This window comes from Hevea brasiliensis, chromosome 14 (genome assembly GCF_030052815.1).
Source record: "Hevea brasiliensis isolate MT/VB/25A 57/8 chromosome 14, ASM3005281v1, whole genome shotgun sequence".
Classification (NCBI taxonomy): Eukaryota; Viridiplantae; Streptophyta; class Magnoliopsida; order Malpighiales; family Euphorbiaceae; genus Hevea; species Hevea brasiliensis.
This window is the reverse complement of record NC_079506.1, coordinates 80076140-80094336: the sequence shown is the minus strand read 5'-3', so window position 1 is coordinate 80094336 and position 18197 is coordinate 80076140. Positions and strand designations below refer to the sequence as shown.

Genomic DNA, 18197 nt, shown 5'->3' with positions numbered 1-18197 from the left:
TAATTTTGAGGGAGATTAAAGAAAATCATTTTTAAAGATTAAAAACCACTTCGAAAATAGAGATTCTAGGTTCAGGGTCCATATACAGGTGGGGAAGGTGTTAGGCACCCTACCTCGTCCCTCAATGAGGGTAAGCAGATTTAATGTTGTGCTCTTTATAAATTGAAATTGATAATTTGGGGGTTAGAATGATGATGTTAATCCTTTGTACGGATAAAAGGAATGTTTGATATTTTACTATTACGGGTTGCCCAAGAACACTAGTACATGAGATGACCCTTCAGTGAATAGGTGTTGTGTAATAGGTATTTTGGGGATTAATATGAATACTGAAGTTGTGATATTCTCAGGGGGAATTTTTATCCTATAAATATGAGTGCCTTGAGGAGGACTCTCCATCGAGCCTCAACCTAATATTCAGGATACTTTGGGAAGAACTCTCCCGCTGATCCCTTGGTGTATTAAGAATTTAATTTGAGAGCTCGGGTAAGAAGTCTCCCCCGATCTCTTAGTTTATTTTAATTTGAATTTAAGTTAAGAGAATTCTGGTAAGAACTCTCTCCCGATCTCTTAATGTATTCTGTTAAAATTTAAGCGGAGGATTTCGGGTAAGAACTCTCCCTCGATCTCTATATATTTTGTTAAGATTTTAGTTGAGAATTCGGGTAAGAACTCTCCCCCGATCTCTTAATATATTAAATTAAAAATTAGGCTGAGTTTGGGTAAGAACTCTCCTTCGATCTCTTAATATATTACGTTAAAATTTTGACTAAGAATTCGGGTAAGAACTCTTCCCCGATCTCTTAATATATTGCATTAAAAAATTAGGCTGAGTTCAAGTAAGAACTCTCCCCCGATCTTTTAATATATTGTGTTAAAAAAATTAGGCTGAGTTCGGGTAAGAACTCTCCCCCGATCTCTTAATATATTTATAAGAATGGCATTTTATAAGAACTTCAAACTAGGGATTCGGGTAAAAGGTCTTTCTTGATCCCTGAAAAGCTTTTCCTGGCCTACGAGATTTTATAACTAGATGGCGGACGTTAAACAAAACTCTTTGCCGATCTTTCGCATGATTGTTTTATCCGAACCCTTTGGTTTTAGACTCCATCCCTTTTCTGGTTCTGCCCAAGGTTCGAACTTCGTCTTGATTTCCGATCTCTTGTCTTATCGTCTGAGCATATTCCAAGCCCCGATCTCATAGCTTATTTTCCATTTTGGCCCCTCTAGCCTAGTGTGATCTTTCTATGACCACTGGAGTTACGTTCATTTTCCTATTTATTTGTTAAAGTACTCCTGCCTGTACTCTTTAGAGTATTTATGAGTCGCTAATGACTCAAACATCTACTCTCAAAATGGGGTTACGGTAAATGGAATTTACAAATGAATAAAAAGAAGACAAAGGAAATGACTACGGGCTAAGATAACCTATTCTGAGATTTAGTGTGACTGGATATGTAAAAAAAAAAAACTTGAGAAAACAAACCAAGGATATTCAACAAAATGACAGTTTAGACGCTTACCTGTGGAAAGTTGGGGAGATAGGCGAGCCAACTCCGATATCCATAAATCTTAGAGAACTGAAGGCTGACGACTAAAGAACTTGAGCTTAACCCAGGTAATGGGAATAAAATGGAATGAAGTTGAGCTCGGAGGGCAATGCACAGATACTAAAGTGATGGGAATGAGGCGGAGTTAAGATGGGTTCACAGGGTAGTGCACAGGAATTGAAAATGAAAATCACAGGATTTGGAGCTCTTTGAAATGAAATACTTCAGAAAACTGGTTTCTAAAGTTTCTCAACACTTTGAGAGCTTTGAATGACAAGCAGTAAGACTGAATCAAAGTCTAGAGTCTTTCCATGATAATCACCAACTCTCCTCCTTTCTACAGTATTACATGCAGGTATTTATAGGGAATGGGTGCTCAAAGTGGAGGGTCAGGATTACATCAAGAGGAAACGGAAGGCCTAGATTCTAAAGGACATAACCTGATGTCTGGGAATTAAAGAGAATCAAAATTGAGGGTTAGGATTTCATTCAGAATTTTTGTCTTTTCATCCCTTAATCTAACGGTCAAGGGTCTCGCCTTACAAAGTGGATCCAAAGGCTGGGAACAAAAGGCACCGAATCTATCATCTGCTTTTAATCCGAGGGCTCCAAATCCATCCTTACAATTATAATCAACGGTGTAGATCGAGATATACAGGGCTGCTTTAACCGTTTGGCGTCTGGCGGCTAGGAGGGCATCCTTACAAATGAGATGTGTGGTGAGGATTAGATTATGCCTGTAATGCTTTAACTAACTCGGATCTGACGGTGAAGGGAGTTAGTTGAAGGTCCTTACCGGAAGTTATTCAATCCCTCTGAGTTCTCCGAACTCTATAGGTCGTCCCTTGTTTCTTTCGATCTTATTGTGACTGACTCATCTTAAGATTATTATTCTGATCTTTATCTTCTTTTGCATCCAATTCTTTTTACTCCTTGATCTCTCTATTTTCCAACTTCCTACTCCATCTGACCTGTATCGGTCAAAGCAATAAATTCTTCGATTACCGATGAACCCACTTCTAGTTCCGCAATAAATGCCAGGGCCCTATATATATGCAGCAATAGGAAGTCACCTTCACACTTCACTTTTCCTTCTCTAGTTTATTTCCAATGCACTACTTCCCCGATTCTAGCTTTTCTGGCAGTAATTCTAATTATAATGGCCATTTTGATCTTTTTTCGACTGTTTCCTTCACCCCTCGCCTGAAAATTTATGACCCCGGCGATCAGAGAGCCATGAGAACGTCATCTAATGACAGCAAGAGAACTGGACTAATTTATCGATCAAGGTCGAAAGTGACGGACGTGCCAATCTCTAATCGGTTTACCAGTACGATCGGTAAACCGATCTTAAACAAGAGGATTGCTAATTCAATCTTGATGTCGGTGACCACCTCTTGAAGTTCATTTGGCTCCCAACCATATCGGGCGTCCCGATTGCAGCTCGGGTCTGGTCAATGACATCGGCGATGACTTCGCTCAATATCATGAGAGTCATAGTCACTCTATCTGAGCTGCACATCTATCCAATACTTGTGGTTGGCTTTCTGATCAAACACATCTTTTGATTCACCCACAAGACTAGGCTTTGACATAGGCCCATTGTGCGACATTTTGAGTTCGGAAGTAGTCTGAGTTGGGTAGAATGTAGTGTAGGGATACTTGTAATTGCTGATCTTGAGAGATCGCCCAAATGATGTAATCTGATCTTTTGGAAATGAAATGAAATTTTATTTAAATATTTATTTTGTTTTATTATTACATTATTTTCAGATCCATTTTAATTGTGTCCGATCTAATCCAGCCAAATGAACTCATAAACTGATCTCTTTTATCCGATATCTTTTCCATGTTTCTGGAATTTTCTCGGGGCACTGGTCAGATCTCGCTTATCGATACAACATTTAATGCACTAGCGGGTATAAATAGGGAGGGGGTAGCCATTCACAAATAATGCCACTTTCAAATTTCTCTCATCGATATTAAATTTTCTCTCGTTTTCCAAGTTTTTTTGACACCGACTAACACTCCGGTAAGAGCTTTAATCTTTTTCCGATCAATTTTCCTTTTTATTTCGTGAAAATGAGTGGTACTGAGGGTCAGAGAGCTTCAAGCCCGCCTTCCGTCCATTTTTCATGGACGTCAGAAGAAGGCGATGCGATTAGACCAAGCGAGCAATCTAGCACAGCCATCATTCCAGTTACTGGTTTAGCTACCAGACCAAAGTGAGGAACGTCTTCCAGAAAGGAGAACCTGCCAGTTGATGAACTACCGTCAATCCTTAGAGAGACTGATCTCCAATCTATAAGTCAATAATACAATCTACAGATTGACTCTTTTGAATTGATCAGATGCCATGGTGATTTTCGAGCCGATCACTTCTTTGAAGAAGGCGATCTTATCATAGTATACGAGGAGCAGTTGAAGTCCGGGATCCGTTTTCCCTTGGATGGATTTTACAAGGCCGTCCTGAAATTCCCTCATGTCTCGGTAGCTCAAGTGCATCTGAACTCCTGGTGGACTTTAGTAGCCTTCAGAGGTCTCTGCCGAGCCAAGAGACTGGAGCCCACTGTTAGGGTCTTTGCCAAGTTGCATAGACTTGCCCGAAGAAAGGATGAAGAATTTTGATTTTTTCAGGCAAAGCCGAACTGCGGGCTTTTCACCGATCTTCCTTCTTCGCTGAAGAACTGGAAGGATCGGTTTTTCATCCTTAGGAGTAAGGATCAAAATGGCTTTGAGGGGATCCCACGTAATTGAAATTATTTGGTCCCCCAAGTTCTTAAGAAGCTTACTTTAAATAAAGACGAAGATGCCAAGGTGAAAGAATTAAAAGCTTAGGCGGCCACCCATAAATATTCGTGCTTAGATGCGGTCACTGCTGAACTGAAATGGTGGATGATGTGGCTGATCTCCCATGAAGATTATGAGCTTCAGCTTTCTGACCTCAGTCCTGTGACTGGTATAATCCAGATCTCTAGTCTCTCAATCTTAGTGAACTCACTGACTTCTTCTTTGTGCAGGTATGGTGGGTGGCGATGCTTCTAAAGAGAGCCACAAGTGAAAAAGGGAGGTTTCTTGAAAGGCACAAGCAATGAAAGAGGCTAGTGCCGCCGCTGCTCAGACATCTCGACGAGACTTGGTAGAAGTACCGAGCTTCCCTCCTTGATCTCAGGAGCAGCCGGTCTTGAAAGTAGAGGTCGTTATCTCTCCACCTTAGCAGATTGAATGTCCACCTCCTCCGATCTCTTCTAATGTAGAAGGGGAGTCTTCTGGTCCTCCTGTTAGAATGCTCTCCCGAGGAGCTCAACTCCTTATCCAATCGCTGGAACGAAATCGCTCAACCCGAGGAAATCCTGGTCTAGCCTAGGTCATGGGCTCCTCCATCTGTTTCCAAGAAGATCGGAACCGATTAGCTGAGGAGAGTATTGATCATATTCTAACTTAGACAATGAGTTTGGGCTTGGAGGCTATTACAAACCAGCACATGATCAGAGAAAAAGCCCACGTCTTAAGGAAGGAAATTCTTAAGGCGGTCTAGGATGCGTCGACTACAAAGGCTCAGCTCTCTACTGCCAATGATTACATTGTCAAACTGGAAGATCGGGTGAAGTATTGCGAAGAGAGGATAGCTAAAGTGAAGCGAGAACTTGAAGTCAACCGGGCTGGTCAATCTACCGATCTTGCTCATTTTTCTGAGGAACTTCGGGCAAAGGAGGAGGAGCTCTAGGCAAAGGAGGAGGAGAGCACTACAAAAGAGGCTGGGGCATATGTGAACGCCCATAGCGACCTCTTGTCCGAACTAAAGAAGCGTTACCCATAGGAGGACTTTACCTGGATTGATAACCTCATCCCTGCGGCCGAAGAGGACAGCGATGTGGAGCACGAGGGTGAGGAGAGAGAGAGGAATGTAACTGGGGAGCAGGGCGAAGAAGACCCCCCTGCTAATTGACTTGTATATTTTTATTTTGAAATGAATTGAAGTTTTTTATGTTCAATTTCTTGATAAGATCGGAAAGCATTCAAACCAAATTGTCAGAGTACTTACTTGATTGAATGCAGTTGAACATTAAACATAAGAGTGACTATTAATCATAATATATCAAATTACTCTAAGAGATCGGAAAAATATTATACGTGAACATGAGATCAGACGGAGCCATGACCAAATATCGAATGGAACTTTAGAATATTAGAATTGCAAAGATTTGAAAATGACTTGAACTTTTTAAGTTCGGAACCATTATTTAGAGACCGGATAAAACCTTAACTTCATTTGAGGAATATATGGGCACTTCAAGCGAGAAGCTCGATCACAACATTAGTCAAATGGAATTTTGCGGTATTTGTACATAGAGATATCGAAGAACAACAGTGGGCAAGATTGGATGGTTCGGAGATCCAATATTGACTCGAACTCATCGGGTAAAGACCAAGGGATCGGAAAGCAATCTAACTTGAGTGTGAGATCGATTTGTTCCAGAGACGAGCCGTTGGTAAGTATGGAAAAGCTATCTGTGATCGGGACATCAATCGAGAACGGATAATAAAGTTTCAATTTTAAAAGAACCTTGCCTTCGAATGTCGGCTAAAATATGGTGTCTAAAGTAATAGTAAATATATTGGGTTATGTCTAGAAGAGACTGAGAGAGACTAACTAATATTTTTACTATGAGTAATTTGATATAGTATGGGTTCTCTTGGGTGTGATTGGGTTGATGGGTAGTATAGCTATGAGCTTTTAATGATGATTTATTTATTGATGATAGTAGAAGATGGCATGCCCGTGGATGTAGCCCTCTTTGCAGCTTACAGGCTTCCGCGGTGCACAACAATAAGAAAGAAAGAAAGAAAAGAGGTGAAAGAGCATTGCTAGTTAAAACTGAAATGATAAGGACAAAGGACTGAAAATTAATTGATCAGTGGAATGATGTTTGTTAACTTTTAGTACTTTATATAGAAACTTAGAAAAAAATGTCTGGGCTTAGAATATCTATATCAAATTATAAGCTTGTGAACAAGTTTTGTTTGCTTGTTTTAATTTCTTAACAATGTTTGGTTACTTCAACTTTCCACTATATTCTAAAACTCCTGTGTGAACAAATATTTTGGCATTGGTATTTTGGCATCAATAAATAGCAAAATCTATGATAATTTCAGAAAAAATGGAGTCCAAGTAACATAACAAAATACAAACTCGTAGGATATAGCTCTCATAAATCTCTATGGGAATGGCTTTTTGGTGGTTGAATAAATTTGTATGGTAAGGACATCTCATAAATCACTAGCTGTTCTGTTACATTTGCATGAATGTATTCAGGTTTTCTTCGTGGATACACTTAAGTTTTTCCTTTTGTTATATGGTCACAAACTGCCTGTGCTATGTATGGATATCTCATCAGATGGAGATTTGATTGTTACTGGTTCAGCAGATAAAAATTTAAAAATTTGGGGTTTGGATTTTGGTGACTGCCATAAATCCCTTTTTGCCCATGCTGATAGTTGTACATGAACTAAATGTTTTCCTTTACCATTGACCTTTGTGTAAAATCCTGATGAGCTATTTCTGATGTAATGTTACGGCAGTACAATTTGTGGGCAATACCCATTACATGTTTAGTGTTGGGAAGGATTGCCTTGTAAAATACTGGGATGCTGATAAGTTTGAGCTGCTTTGAACTCTTGAGGGACATCATGCAGATGTTTGGTGTCTTGCAATCAGCAACCATGGTGATTTTGTTGTCACAGAGTTTCATGACCAATCCATGTGTCACTGGGATCAGACTGAAGAACCATTTTTCATTGACGTATTTTTCTTGTTTCATTTATTTCATTAGTTATTTTATTTCTTCTAGTGTACTTGACACAGTTAATGTATGGAAGTCATTAAATTATACCCAGTAAAACATGTCCTTTTATTTTGCAGGAGGAGAAGGAAAAAAGGTTGGAAGAAATGTTTGAGGCTGACCATGACAATTCATTTGAAAACAGATATGCACTCAAGGACGAACGCCCAGAGGAGGGAGCTGTGGCCTTGGCAAGAAAGAGCAACTCAAGAAACCCTTACAGCAACTGACTTGATTATTGATGCATTAGATGCAGCATAGCTGGAATTGAAGCGCATTGCTGAGCATGAGGCTTATTGGTTCTTCTCTAAGTTTAATTTTACTGTCATTTGCCTTTTGCAATACAGGTCCGTAATTGAGCCCCTCTTGTCTTATGCCTGAATATTCTATATCTGCCAACAAGAGAAGGTTTCCCGAGGGTAGGGTGACCGGTGAGGGTAGAGCGACCGGTGAGAGAAAACTAACGCTTTGTTTGAATATTAATACAAGTCGGGGGTGAGCATTCGGTTCAAACCGAATCAAACCGAATAAAATTATAAAAATCGAATTATAAATTTTAAAAACTGAACCGAAATAAATAAAAAATGAATCGAACTAAACTGCTCTATTTCGGTTTGGTTCAATTCAAACTGATCGGTTTTAGTTTTTAATGGATTTTTTAATTTAGACTTGATTTTTAAGTTATTTGATTTAATTTTGACCTTGATTTGAACTTAATAACTATTAATCAATGAAATTAAATAATTTATATTTATAAAATTATATATAATTCATAAATTTCTCATAAAAATAAATTAAATAAAAAATCAATAAAATTATTCTGTTCGATTTGGTTTATTCAGTTTGAATCGAGTAATGCTCACCCCTAAATACAAGGGAAAAGAAGAGAATCATATGAATGAAGGAGAGGAAAAAAGAAAAGGAATCGGAAAGTAATTTTCTTTATATTGGTTGTATATCTTATTAATAAAGGAGGAAGTTAAATTTAATTTTATTGTTATATCCTTATTAAATAGCTTTTGTTTATATTAGTAAATTGACATTCCACTTTACTTTCCATTTCCTGATAAGGTTGGCAGTCACAAGCATTTGAATGAACAAATTTGTGTATTCATCATGTGCTTGCATTTATTAAATAACATTAGATGTTGTCACCAGTTTTGTTTCTATATTGTGCTAAACATGTCCATATGGACATTGGTTTCTCCACCTACTTTGAACCATTCATTGCTTGCACATGAAAGAACATGTTTCTATTTGACCTTCAAATTATTTAGTTGTTAAGTTATTACTTGCGTTGCATACCAGGTTGCGCTTGTTTGCAGGATTGCTACTGTGATATTGCAGACAAATCATGATCAGTTGGTTACTACCCCAGCTGCAAGTTCTGTGTTGACTGTTCTCAAAATTTTTTCTAGGAAATGGAATTAGATAATCAGTAAAATCACAGGTTATACACTATGAAAGCCATATCCACAGTCCACAAGTCAAAAAGCATTTGTTTTTGGTAGAGAGGTAAATAACATGCATATGTGTTATTTTGGGGAGTGAAGTTGGCAGTTTTGGGACATTATTTAGCAAGTATTCTCATTCTAAATGTAAAATATTTAGTTATGTTTTGAGCCAAAGAAATTTCAGTTTCCCGTGGAATGTTGATCATATCATGAAATGAAAGCATTAACATACATCTCTTTCTGTTTCCATTTTTGGGATTTTTTTTTCCTATTATGAACATCATGATCTATTCTTGTTGAATTGAAATTTGGCCAGAGCAGAGTCTCTTCTTCTTCTTCTTTTATTTATTTATTTATTTTTAAATTTTAAGATGATGAAGAAACATGATGAAGATCAGATTAGGCAATAGAAACACCATTAACTAAAAGAAAAATCTTTATTTGTTTTTCTAAAAAAATAAGACATGTTCGGTTAATTAAAGTGTTTTGTAATTTTTTATTTTTAAAAAAATATTATTTTTTAATGCTTCGAATATATATATAATAATGTGCTTATTTTTAAAACACAAAAATAGAAAAAAGAAATGGAAAAGATGGCTTTCTATTTTTATTTTTTTCTTTGCATTGCATGTGCAGTGTTATACTCATGACTATGAGCCCACTTTCTCCAATTATGCACAACAGTTATTTTTTTAAAATAATTTTTTTTAAACTCATTTTTTTATTAATGGCTATGATAATAAAATTAATTTAAAATTATCAAAAAAAATAAGGTTAAAAGCATTAACTTTAATAATGATTACACAATTGCACTCTTTACCATGAATATGATTTAGTGGCTAAAATTTTGTTATTGTTCTTTTATTTTTAAAAATATTTTTAAATATATTGAATTTGATATATTATTATAATAATTAATATTACTTTTAATTATAAAAAATTATTTTTTAAAATGTATAAAAATATTTTTAATTTATTCTACAATAATAAAAAAAACTTAAAACGGTTCTTGAAAACTGTTTTTAAAAAATAAAAAATAAAAAATTATAAATAATTTTTAATTTTTATAAATAAAAAATAAAAAATTTATAATGATACCTAACATACTCTAGCTTATAAGTTATTTTTTTTATTTTTTCTGCTTTATATATATATATATATATATATATATATATATAAATTCAATTATAATAATAAATTATTATTATTAAAAATTTTTATTCTTGTATCCAATGTAAAATCCGAAGGCGATTAAAAAAAATAAATAAAATCCAGCTACAAAAATCTAGATAGCAAAGAGGTGGGCTTTCCGGCAGCCGGCGGCGGCGTGCCACGCGAGACTTGGGCGATTCCCGGATTCGCATGCACAGAACGGATATATATATACACACACACACACACACACACAAACAAGGAAACGGATTTCAAGAAAACACGCCTAAACAGACGCCAACTACATCGTTCTTCACCAAATTCGTTCGTACTGGATATATTTAACTTGTTTGACCTTTAACGGAAACTGCCACTTTTGTTCTTCAAGAGAGAAAATATCCTTTGCTTCCTCTTGTGAAAATTCTCAGGTACTTACCCTTTTAATTTAAGAGATTGTTTTCAAATTGTCATGGGTTTTATTCAATTCTTCATATTCCATTACAAAGTTGTAGGATTAGTGTGAAACTTTGTTTTGAAAAAACAAAGATTGATGCATTGTTGAAATTTCAAAGTTGATCAGTTTAATTGTGAGGTTTAAATTCGAATGGTTTTAATGGGAAGTTGATAGAATTAGCCTCTGTTGTGTATTTCTTTTCGAAAATTAGAGATGGGTTTTCAGATGAAGTCTTATTTTTTTACGATTGATGCTTATTTGTAGACATAGCCACAAATTTCAATCGGTATATTTTGAAAAGATTTATTTATTTATTTATTTTTGTAGAAAAATTTTGTATATATATTGAAGCTTCATGCTCTGTGTAGGGACAGTTCGCTCTTTTTTCTTTTCTTTTTTTTTTTTCTTCCCTCCCTCTTCCTCCTTTCTCTACAATGAATATTCATGAGGACCCATATGCCTATTTTTGTTATTTGTATTTGATAGGTTTGTCGTGTGAGTTTTTTATGTAATGAATTCATTATATTTTAAGTTTGATTGTGGTTACAGGTTTCTTCTGGACTCTGAAATTTTTGTGTGCAAGAAGGCTATAAACCAAGTTGGCTGTACCAGTTGTCATAGATTGCATTAGTTATACAATCGCGATGATTATGTATGACCAAGATCCTGATGTTGTTCGATGGGGTCTCGATACCCTAATAGACGTTTGTGCACATCCGACTTCTGGTCCATCTAACAGTGTTACTCAGTATGGCTTAGATGAATGTCAAGTTGGCAATGTTACAGAAGGTTATAATGAAGCAGGATATGCAAATTATGTAGAGAATGATGCAATTATTGCATGTGCCCTTCAAGAGGAACTTTCTCGGATTGCTGCTGCAGAAGCATCGGGGCTTCATAATCCTGGACAAGAATCGATTCTTGCACAGGACTGGCTTGCCTTTCCTGGAAGATGCAATGGTTCTGGTAGTGGCAAAGTACTTAGTTGCTGTCTAATTTATTGCTTATTGGTTGGCCTTTATTTCTGTTCATTTATTGAATAGCATGTACCTTTTGTAGAGCACCAGAATAATCATCACAGAGAAAACAAGATGGATGCTGATGAGTGTAGCAAAAAGGAGTCAGATGATCCTAACATTGGAGAAGAATCTTTTCGTATAGAAGATGTGTCACATTCCTTGGAGATTGCAGATGAGTCTACTCTTGATGGTGAAGTGGGCAAGAGACTAAATCAGATGGTTCCTATTCCTGTGAGTATAACTGAAAGTTTCATCATGTTCATCTTTAAATTGAGATGAGATTTCTTTGAACTATATCCTTTTGAAAGCTGATGATATTACAAGGATAGTAGAATGATTGGTCGGATTTGAAGCGGCTTAGGCAATGTGAGAAATTATGCACACAGATATTCTATAAAGCCTACTGGCTGAAGAAACAGATTGATCAAATTTGCTAAGAATTTATCACTTCAATGCAGCATTTAGCAATTAGTTTCATCGAAAGCATAATGTTTCAATTCAACCACCACAAGTTATCACTTCTGACAGTTACATTGGAATTTCCTTCTAGGGCTATTGTACATACTTCTTTTGTACCAGGGTTGCATTGCCTCTTCTGAATTTTGGGAGGATATATGTAGTAGAGTAGTCTGTCTTTGTTCAAAACTCTTAATTCACTTCCCTGAATTTAGGATATACATAGCATAATGATTTGTTTTTGTTAAAACTATTAATTTGCTTCCCTAAATTTCTTATATGGTTATGTGCAGCACGTCCCTAAAATTAATGGGGAATTACCATCAGAAGATGAAGAGATTTCAGATCATCAAAGGCTGTTAGATAGGTCTTTCCTTGATCCTACTTTCATTTTTTTTTTTTAAGTTGTTTATGCTTAATCTTTCTGCACATACTCAATGGTCAATTAGAATGTGCCATAAGGAGATGCCCAAGCAAGGCCTTTGATATTTCTATGATTAAGAGTTCCAAAATATGTGGATATGTTGAAATTTTGATAGAAATAAGAAAAATATTGACATCCATTTAAAAATGTAAAAAATATAAAATTTTTATATATTGAAGAAAATTAGAAACATAATCAAATGATTCTAGTTTCAACATATTTGTAAATATCTTGCAAAAAAATATTTGCAATTAGATTGGATAAATAAAAACTATTTAGTAATTATTAATTAAGAAGTTGAAATAATGTGACTTATATAAACTGGAAAGAGCAGTTTATTTATGAAAGTAAAAGAAAATTATCCAAATATCAACATAATTTTTTATACCATAATGAAATCCATTATATTGAATGGCTTTTAGCTCTTGTTTGTATCGAATAAAATTGCACGTCTATCGGAAATATTTTTCGAGTATTACTTCTTCTTCTTTTTTAATTATTTGGTTGCAATATTAAAAATCAATTGACAGTTATTTTTTCTGGCATTTGGGGTGCGCTGGAAATAGTATGATAATTTGATATATTCCAAGAAAATGCTCGATAAATCAAATTATTGCATGAAATATTGCTAAAAAGAAATAAGTGCAAAATCTCACATTGAGATGCTTTGAAATGCAAAGTTTAAATGATATTTCCATTGAGAAATCAAAACTACAGTCCATGGGCCTGAATAATTTCCCTTATGATACCTTACAGTCGTGGACAGCAAAGAGAGAAAGACAGCCAGACCAAGGTTGAGGTGTTAAATATTGATATTTACTAATACCGGGGTTATCGTGGATGAGTGACACGTGGAAAGAATCTGGGAAAGGTATGAATGCGATGATGGAATACGGGTGGTTATTTAGGTTCAATATCGGCTGTCCGAAGGGTTAGGATCTTTGTCTGATCGTGTGAGACTGGAAGGAAATGATCTGTATCTGTTCCTGCAAGATAGCAAGGTGTCAAAGAACCAAAGGGGAGCTGTGCCTTGATGGCACTCCAATGATTAAGTTAGTGAGGGTTGGAAAAGATAATAGACAACAAAGAGAATAAGAAAGCTAAGTATCTAAGTTTCAATGTTTTACCTTGGTACCATAAAGCTTTATATGCTAGTTGTTGGGTAATGGTGGAGTGCCAGATGCCGCTATAGGATATAGGCTAGGTTATAGTTATCAGCTTTAACGGCGTGGGATGCAAAATTTGTTTGCTATGTCAGGATCTCACTGTAATTGCAGCTGCGATTATGCTGTCAGTGATGTGACATTGGTCGTGCTTCATGGTTTGTTATGGTCTGGCTCATTAATGCATTTGTCAAGTTTTTCACTCTTTGATTCTCATTTGATCCTTATTCATGAGCTACCTTAAGGGATCTGTCTTAATAGCACTTGAGTAGTCTTTCTGAGTGATCTAATGACTTGTCGGTAAAAGGGGGGTCAAGTGAACTCATCTGTTCAGATAAAGCTCATTACCCTTTGTATACGGGCATGACACTCTGTATATACGAAGTTGGCGGTTACCATAGGCCCACATGTCATCAATCTATCGGGTGTATATTTTTATATGTATCAAATATCATTTGGTTTGGCTTCCATGTCCCATCAGAGCATCTTGTGAATGCTGCTGATTATTAGGTTGATTCATTTAATTCTCGATAACTAGCAATTTTGGGGTAAAGCTTATCGAATTGGAAGTCTCTAGCATAGAGTGTGATTTTAATATTTTATATGTTACTATAGTCCTCTGCAAGGCTAATAATGTACTGTACATATTCTCAACATAGTTCAATAGGGTATGCAAGTATAGTGCCCTTTAGTGTCCGGTTTCTGCCAAGATCTAACTTTTGTGCTCAACTTTTCCCTGTGTGTTTCTGGTGAATTCATTTCAGTTTTGAAAGTATTGACCGTACAGTTGAAGTCTATATTTATATGAGTTTGAATATTATCATTAATGCTGATTTGTTTGTCTTAGGTTGAAGGTATATGATTTGGTTGAGAATAAGGTCCAAGGAGATGGAAACTGTCAGGTTTGCTCCTCCTAAATTTTAAAGATAAAAAGTTTGTGCAAAAGGTCTATTTTAAATTGTATTGGTCCATATCAACTGAAGTGGGGTCTTATTAGTTTAAAATTTTCCCAGTTTCGTGCCTTATCAGATCAACTCTATCGTTCTGCTGAGCACCATAAATTTGTAAGGGAACGAATTGTTCTTCAGGTTAGTTAGCAAGAACAAGAGTACTTTCGCTTCTTGATGCTGTGACCTATGAGTGTTCATATACCTTAAAATGATAATATTTGTTATCTCGTCAGCTCAAGTCTTGCCCACAGAAGTATGAGGGTTATGTTCCTATGGCTTATGGTGACTATCTGAAGAAAATGAACAGGTTTGTTGCTGTACTTTTTTCTTTTGGTCCCCTAAACACTTAATTAAACTCGTACTTACTACAACCCCCCCTCCCCCTCCCCCCACAAAATAAAAGTAGGACTGGTGAATGGGGTGATCATGTCACATTGCAAGCTGCAGCAGACACGGTATGAGCAACAACCTAGATTCTGTATACTCTTTGTCTTTTGCTTGCTTGTCTTTCCTTGATTTTGATGTTGTTAGTTGGCCTTCCATAACCTAGCCAGGTTAAACATTAAGGAATTGAATTCATCATGAAATATGATATATCATTTTGTGACTTCAAAATCATATAACACTTGTGTAATTATAGCCCTATTGCTGGGCCTGGTACCTAAATTATATTTTCCAATGGGATTCTTTTAAGCTGTTTGCGTTGATAGTGCTTATTAAGCCTGCATTATATTAATTCAAATGGGCTAATAGCCTAAAACTGAGTGGTGGAGTGCTGCAATCCTAGATGGGAAGCTATTTTCAGTCTGTCTTTGTCCCTTTTGTATCTTCTGCTTAGAAAGCTTACTTTTCTTTATTAGTTCATCCAAGGCTCTGATCAGAGCTTCTAAAACAATGTTTCTTCAATCAATGCATCCCAATCCATCTGGAGATGTGATACCTTTTATGATTAGTTTTTACTTTTATAGTTTATCTGTATTTTTGTTACTTTTACTATTAGATGAGCCATTGCTGATTCAACCAAGTGTACTGATTTACGAAGTAGGTTGATGGAATGATGTCGATAATCAATGGTTAGAGGCCAGTATGTATTTCACTAAATGTCATGTCCTCCTGATCATCATCAATTAAAGGGTTGTTTGGTTTAGCTAGATATTAAAATCCAACTTATAACTATTTGATCCCCAATAGCTAGGTCAATGATGCAAGCATCTTTTTTCCAGCAACAGATAACTAATAGAAAACTTTTTAATACTTGACCAGATTGTCCTTAATATAATTTATTAGTAAGCAATTTGTTCTTTCTTGAGCAAATGTCTTTTACTTCTCATTAAATTGTACTACTTTATTTGGAAATTAAAGTGAACTACTTAGAATGATATATGAATTGACTCTGTTGTTGGCTATTAGCCAATAGTCATCAACTACAAGCTACCAACTAGTTACAATAATAATCAAATACTACTGACAGCTAAACTATATGAGGCCTAAATAGATAGTTTGGTCCAAGGAAGTATGTGTGTGTGTGTGTAGGCCTAAATAGATAGTTTGGTCCAAGGAAGTATGTGTGTGTGTGTGTTTTTCTTTTTTTTTTTCTTGTATCACCTTAAAATTGATTTCATATGTCAATTTCCTAATACTAAAAGTAATGTGTGTGTGTGTGTTTTTTTTCTTTTTTCTTTTTTCTTGTATCACCTTAAAATTGATTTCATATGTCAATTTCCTAATACTAGAAATAATGTACATATTTTAATCCTTTGATGCATTAATCAATTAGCTATTCTGACCTTAGAGCTGAAACCTGGTGTGTACTTTAATATACCTGAAGTGTTTTATATTCTAGCATGATCCTTAACCCGCAATGAAAAAAAAAGAGAAAAGAAGATGAAGAGCATACGGTTTTCTTTCTCTTTTGAAGGTATAGGGTACTTAACATGAAACTATGCAATTTATCCTGCAATTTTTTTCTTTTTCTGAATAGATAATTAATGCATGTCATCATGATCGCAGTATGGTGTCAAGATATTTGTAGTGACTTCATTTAAGGATACATGTTACATTGAGATCCTTCCACAAATTAAGAAGTCGGAGAGAGGTAAGATTTTTGAAGGCTTTTGTTTTCTGTTTTGCAACTGTGGACATTTGCATGAGTCTTATGAAACAACAAAACATTTTTTTTCATATCATCTGTAATAATATTTCAAAATTTCAGATGTTGAGGGTATATAGTATATCCAGAAAAATATTAGCATGAGCATCCAATCATAATCAACGTCAAGCAAAATCATTATCTCTCTCAAATATTTGGGGAATGTGCACCCTCTCTTGCAATGATTTAGGCCTCACTCCAAATAATTCAAGGAGAAATTATTTTTTTATTGAGTGTGTGGTGTACTAATTTTTAGTGTACTGGGTGTATTTTATAATTTCTCATGTAGTGGAGATAAATATTTAATTATTAATTCACACTTGGCTATCTATCTAGTATCACTGTTGATTGTGACTTCACGAATAGCTGTTTTGTCATACCCTTTCATGGGTTTTAGACTTTTAATTATGAATTTGAAAGTTATGGCTTTTCATGCAGTCTATTGAACTACATAGGGGGCAATTTTTACCTATGGTTTTTCATTATTCTGTTGAACCACATAGCGGACAATTAAATTGCCTGCTTTGTTGAGTGTTGTGCAATGGAACATGAGAATGATTAACTAGTATTTTCCTATTAGATTAAAGGCAATGAGTAGGGTGTAGAGAAAGTTTAAGAGTTCTATATGGTGTTCTCATCAAATATTTTTCATTTAAGCGCCTGCACCTCTCTAGCTTAGTAAATTTGATTGCACTGGTTTTCAAGCATCCTTTTTTTCTTCTAGCTTCATTTTATGCCCAACTAATTTACTGATTTTCATATTTACAACTTTGTTTTGGGCAGTTATTTTCTTGAGCTTTTGGGCAGAGGTTCACTACAATTCAATATATCCAGAAGGAGGTAAGCAATTTTATTCATTAAGTGCATTAAAGTTCTGAACATGTTCCTGTGAAGAATGAACTCCTGTAGCCGGAACAAAAGATGCCTAATTTGTGTTATTTCTTTATTTGGGTATGCAGAGCTACCTCCAGAAACTAAGAAAAAGAAGAAATGGTGGATAATTTGAAGCTAAATGCATTTCGCGGCAAATCTCTTATGAGGAGGGATCTGTATTATTCCATGGCTTGTGCAATTTGGTGAACTGGGAAAGGATGAATAGGGCAGATGGCATTAGAGTGCTGTACATATCTGATTTAACGCCCTTCATCCGATTGATTGCATTTTTTTTTTCAGCCAACTGCTCTAATTATTTGTTGATTCTTTTCTTACCCATTTGTTTTATCATTATTGTAAATAATAGGTCGTAGACAGATCACTAATGGAACAAGAATAATAGTTGCTTGCATTTTTTGCATGGTATTTGCCATATTGTTCTATTGCATTTCTAGATTTATCCTGCAACATCCACACTGGAAAAAGAATCAACATCAGAGGAGCCATTCCAAGGCTTTTTATTTTATTTTTTTTTATTTGTCAAAATATGTTACATATATATTTTTTGTTTTCTTATTTTTTAGAAGGTATATGACTTTTAATAAATTTTTAAAGAATTTTTATCAAATCTTACGAGTACTCATTAAATGAGGGTTTAGGATTTCGATTCTCGTTTCAGTCATACCTATTTTAACTCAAGTGTTTGGCGA

At 35.4% G+C, this 18197-nt stretch overlaps 2 protein-coding genes across 6 annotated transcripts; both read left to right on the top strand.

Annotated features, from left to right (window-relative positions):
- The first annotated feature begins 7113 nt into the window (after positions 1-7113).
- On the top strand, positions 7114-7718 carry LOC110635698 (uncharacterized). Its single transcript, XM_058133404.1, has 2 exons — positions 7114-7354; positions 7474-7718. The coding sequence occupies exons 1-2, from the start codon at positions 7200-7202 to the stop codon at positions 7652-7654; spliced, it is 336 nt and encodes a 111-aa protein (XP_057989387.1). The 5' UTR covers positions 7114-7199; the 3' UTR covers positions 7655-7718.
- Positions 7719-10160: 2442 nt separating this feature from the next.
- On the top strand, positions 10161-17899 carry LOC110659086 (OVARIAN TUMOR DOMAIN-containing deubiquitinating enzyme 9). 5 transcript variants are annotated; one of them, XR_002495693.2, is made up of 11 exons: positions 10161-10427; positions 11003-11419; positions 11513-11703; positions 12222-12295; positions 14363-14417; positions 14529-14603; positions 14699-14772; positions 14869-14920; positions 16447-16560; positions 17398-17454; positions 17574-17899. XR_002495693.2 is itself a non-coding variant. In XM_021816924.2 (11 exons), exons 2-11 carry the CDS (start codon positions 11098-11100, stop codon positions 17618-17620), a joined length of 1032 nt encoding a protein of 343 aa, XP_021672616.2. In that variant the 5' UTR covers positions 10169-10427; positions 11003-11097; the 3' UTR covers positions 17621-17899. The 5 variants fall into 5 exon arrangements, 3 of the variants coding, with proteins under 3 accessions (XP_021672616.2, XP_021672617.2, XP_057989386.1); XR_002495694.2 differs by having other exon boundaries at positions 10163-10427; positions 14872-14920; XM_021816924.2 differs by having other exon boundaries at positions 10169-10427; positions 16476-16560.
- The last annotated feature ends 298 nt before the right edge of the window (positions 17900-18197 follow it).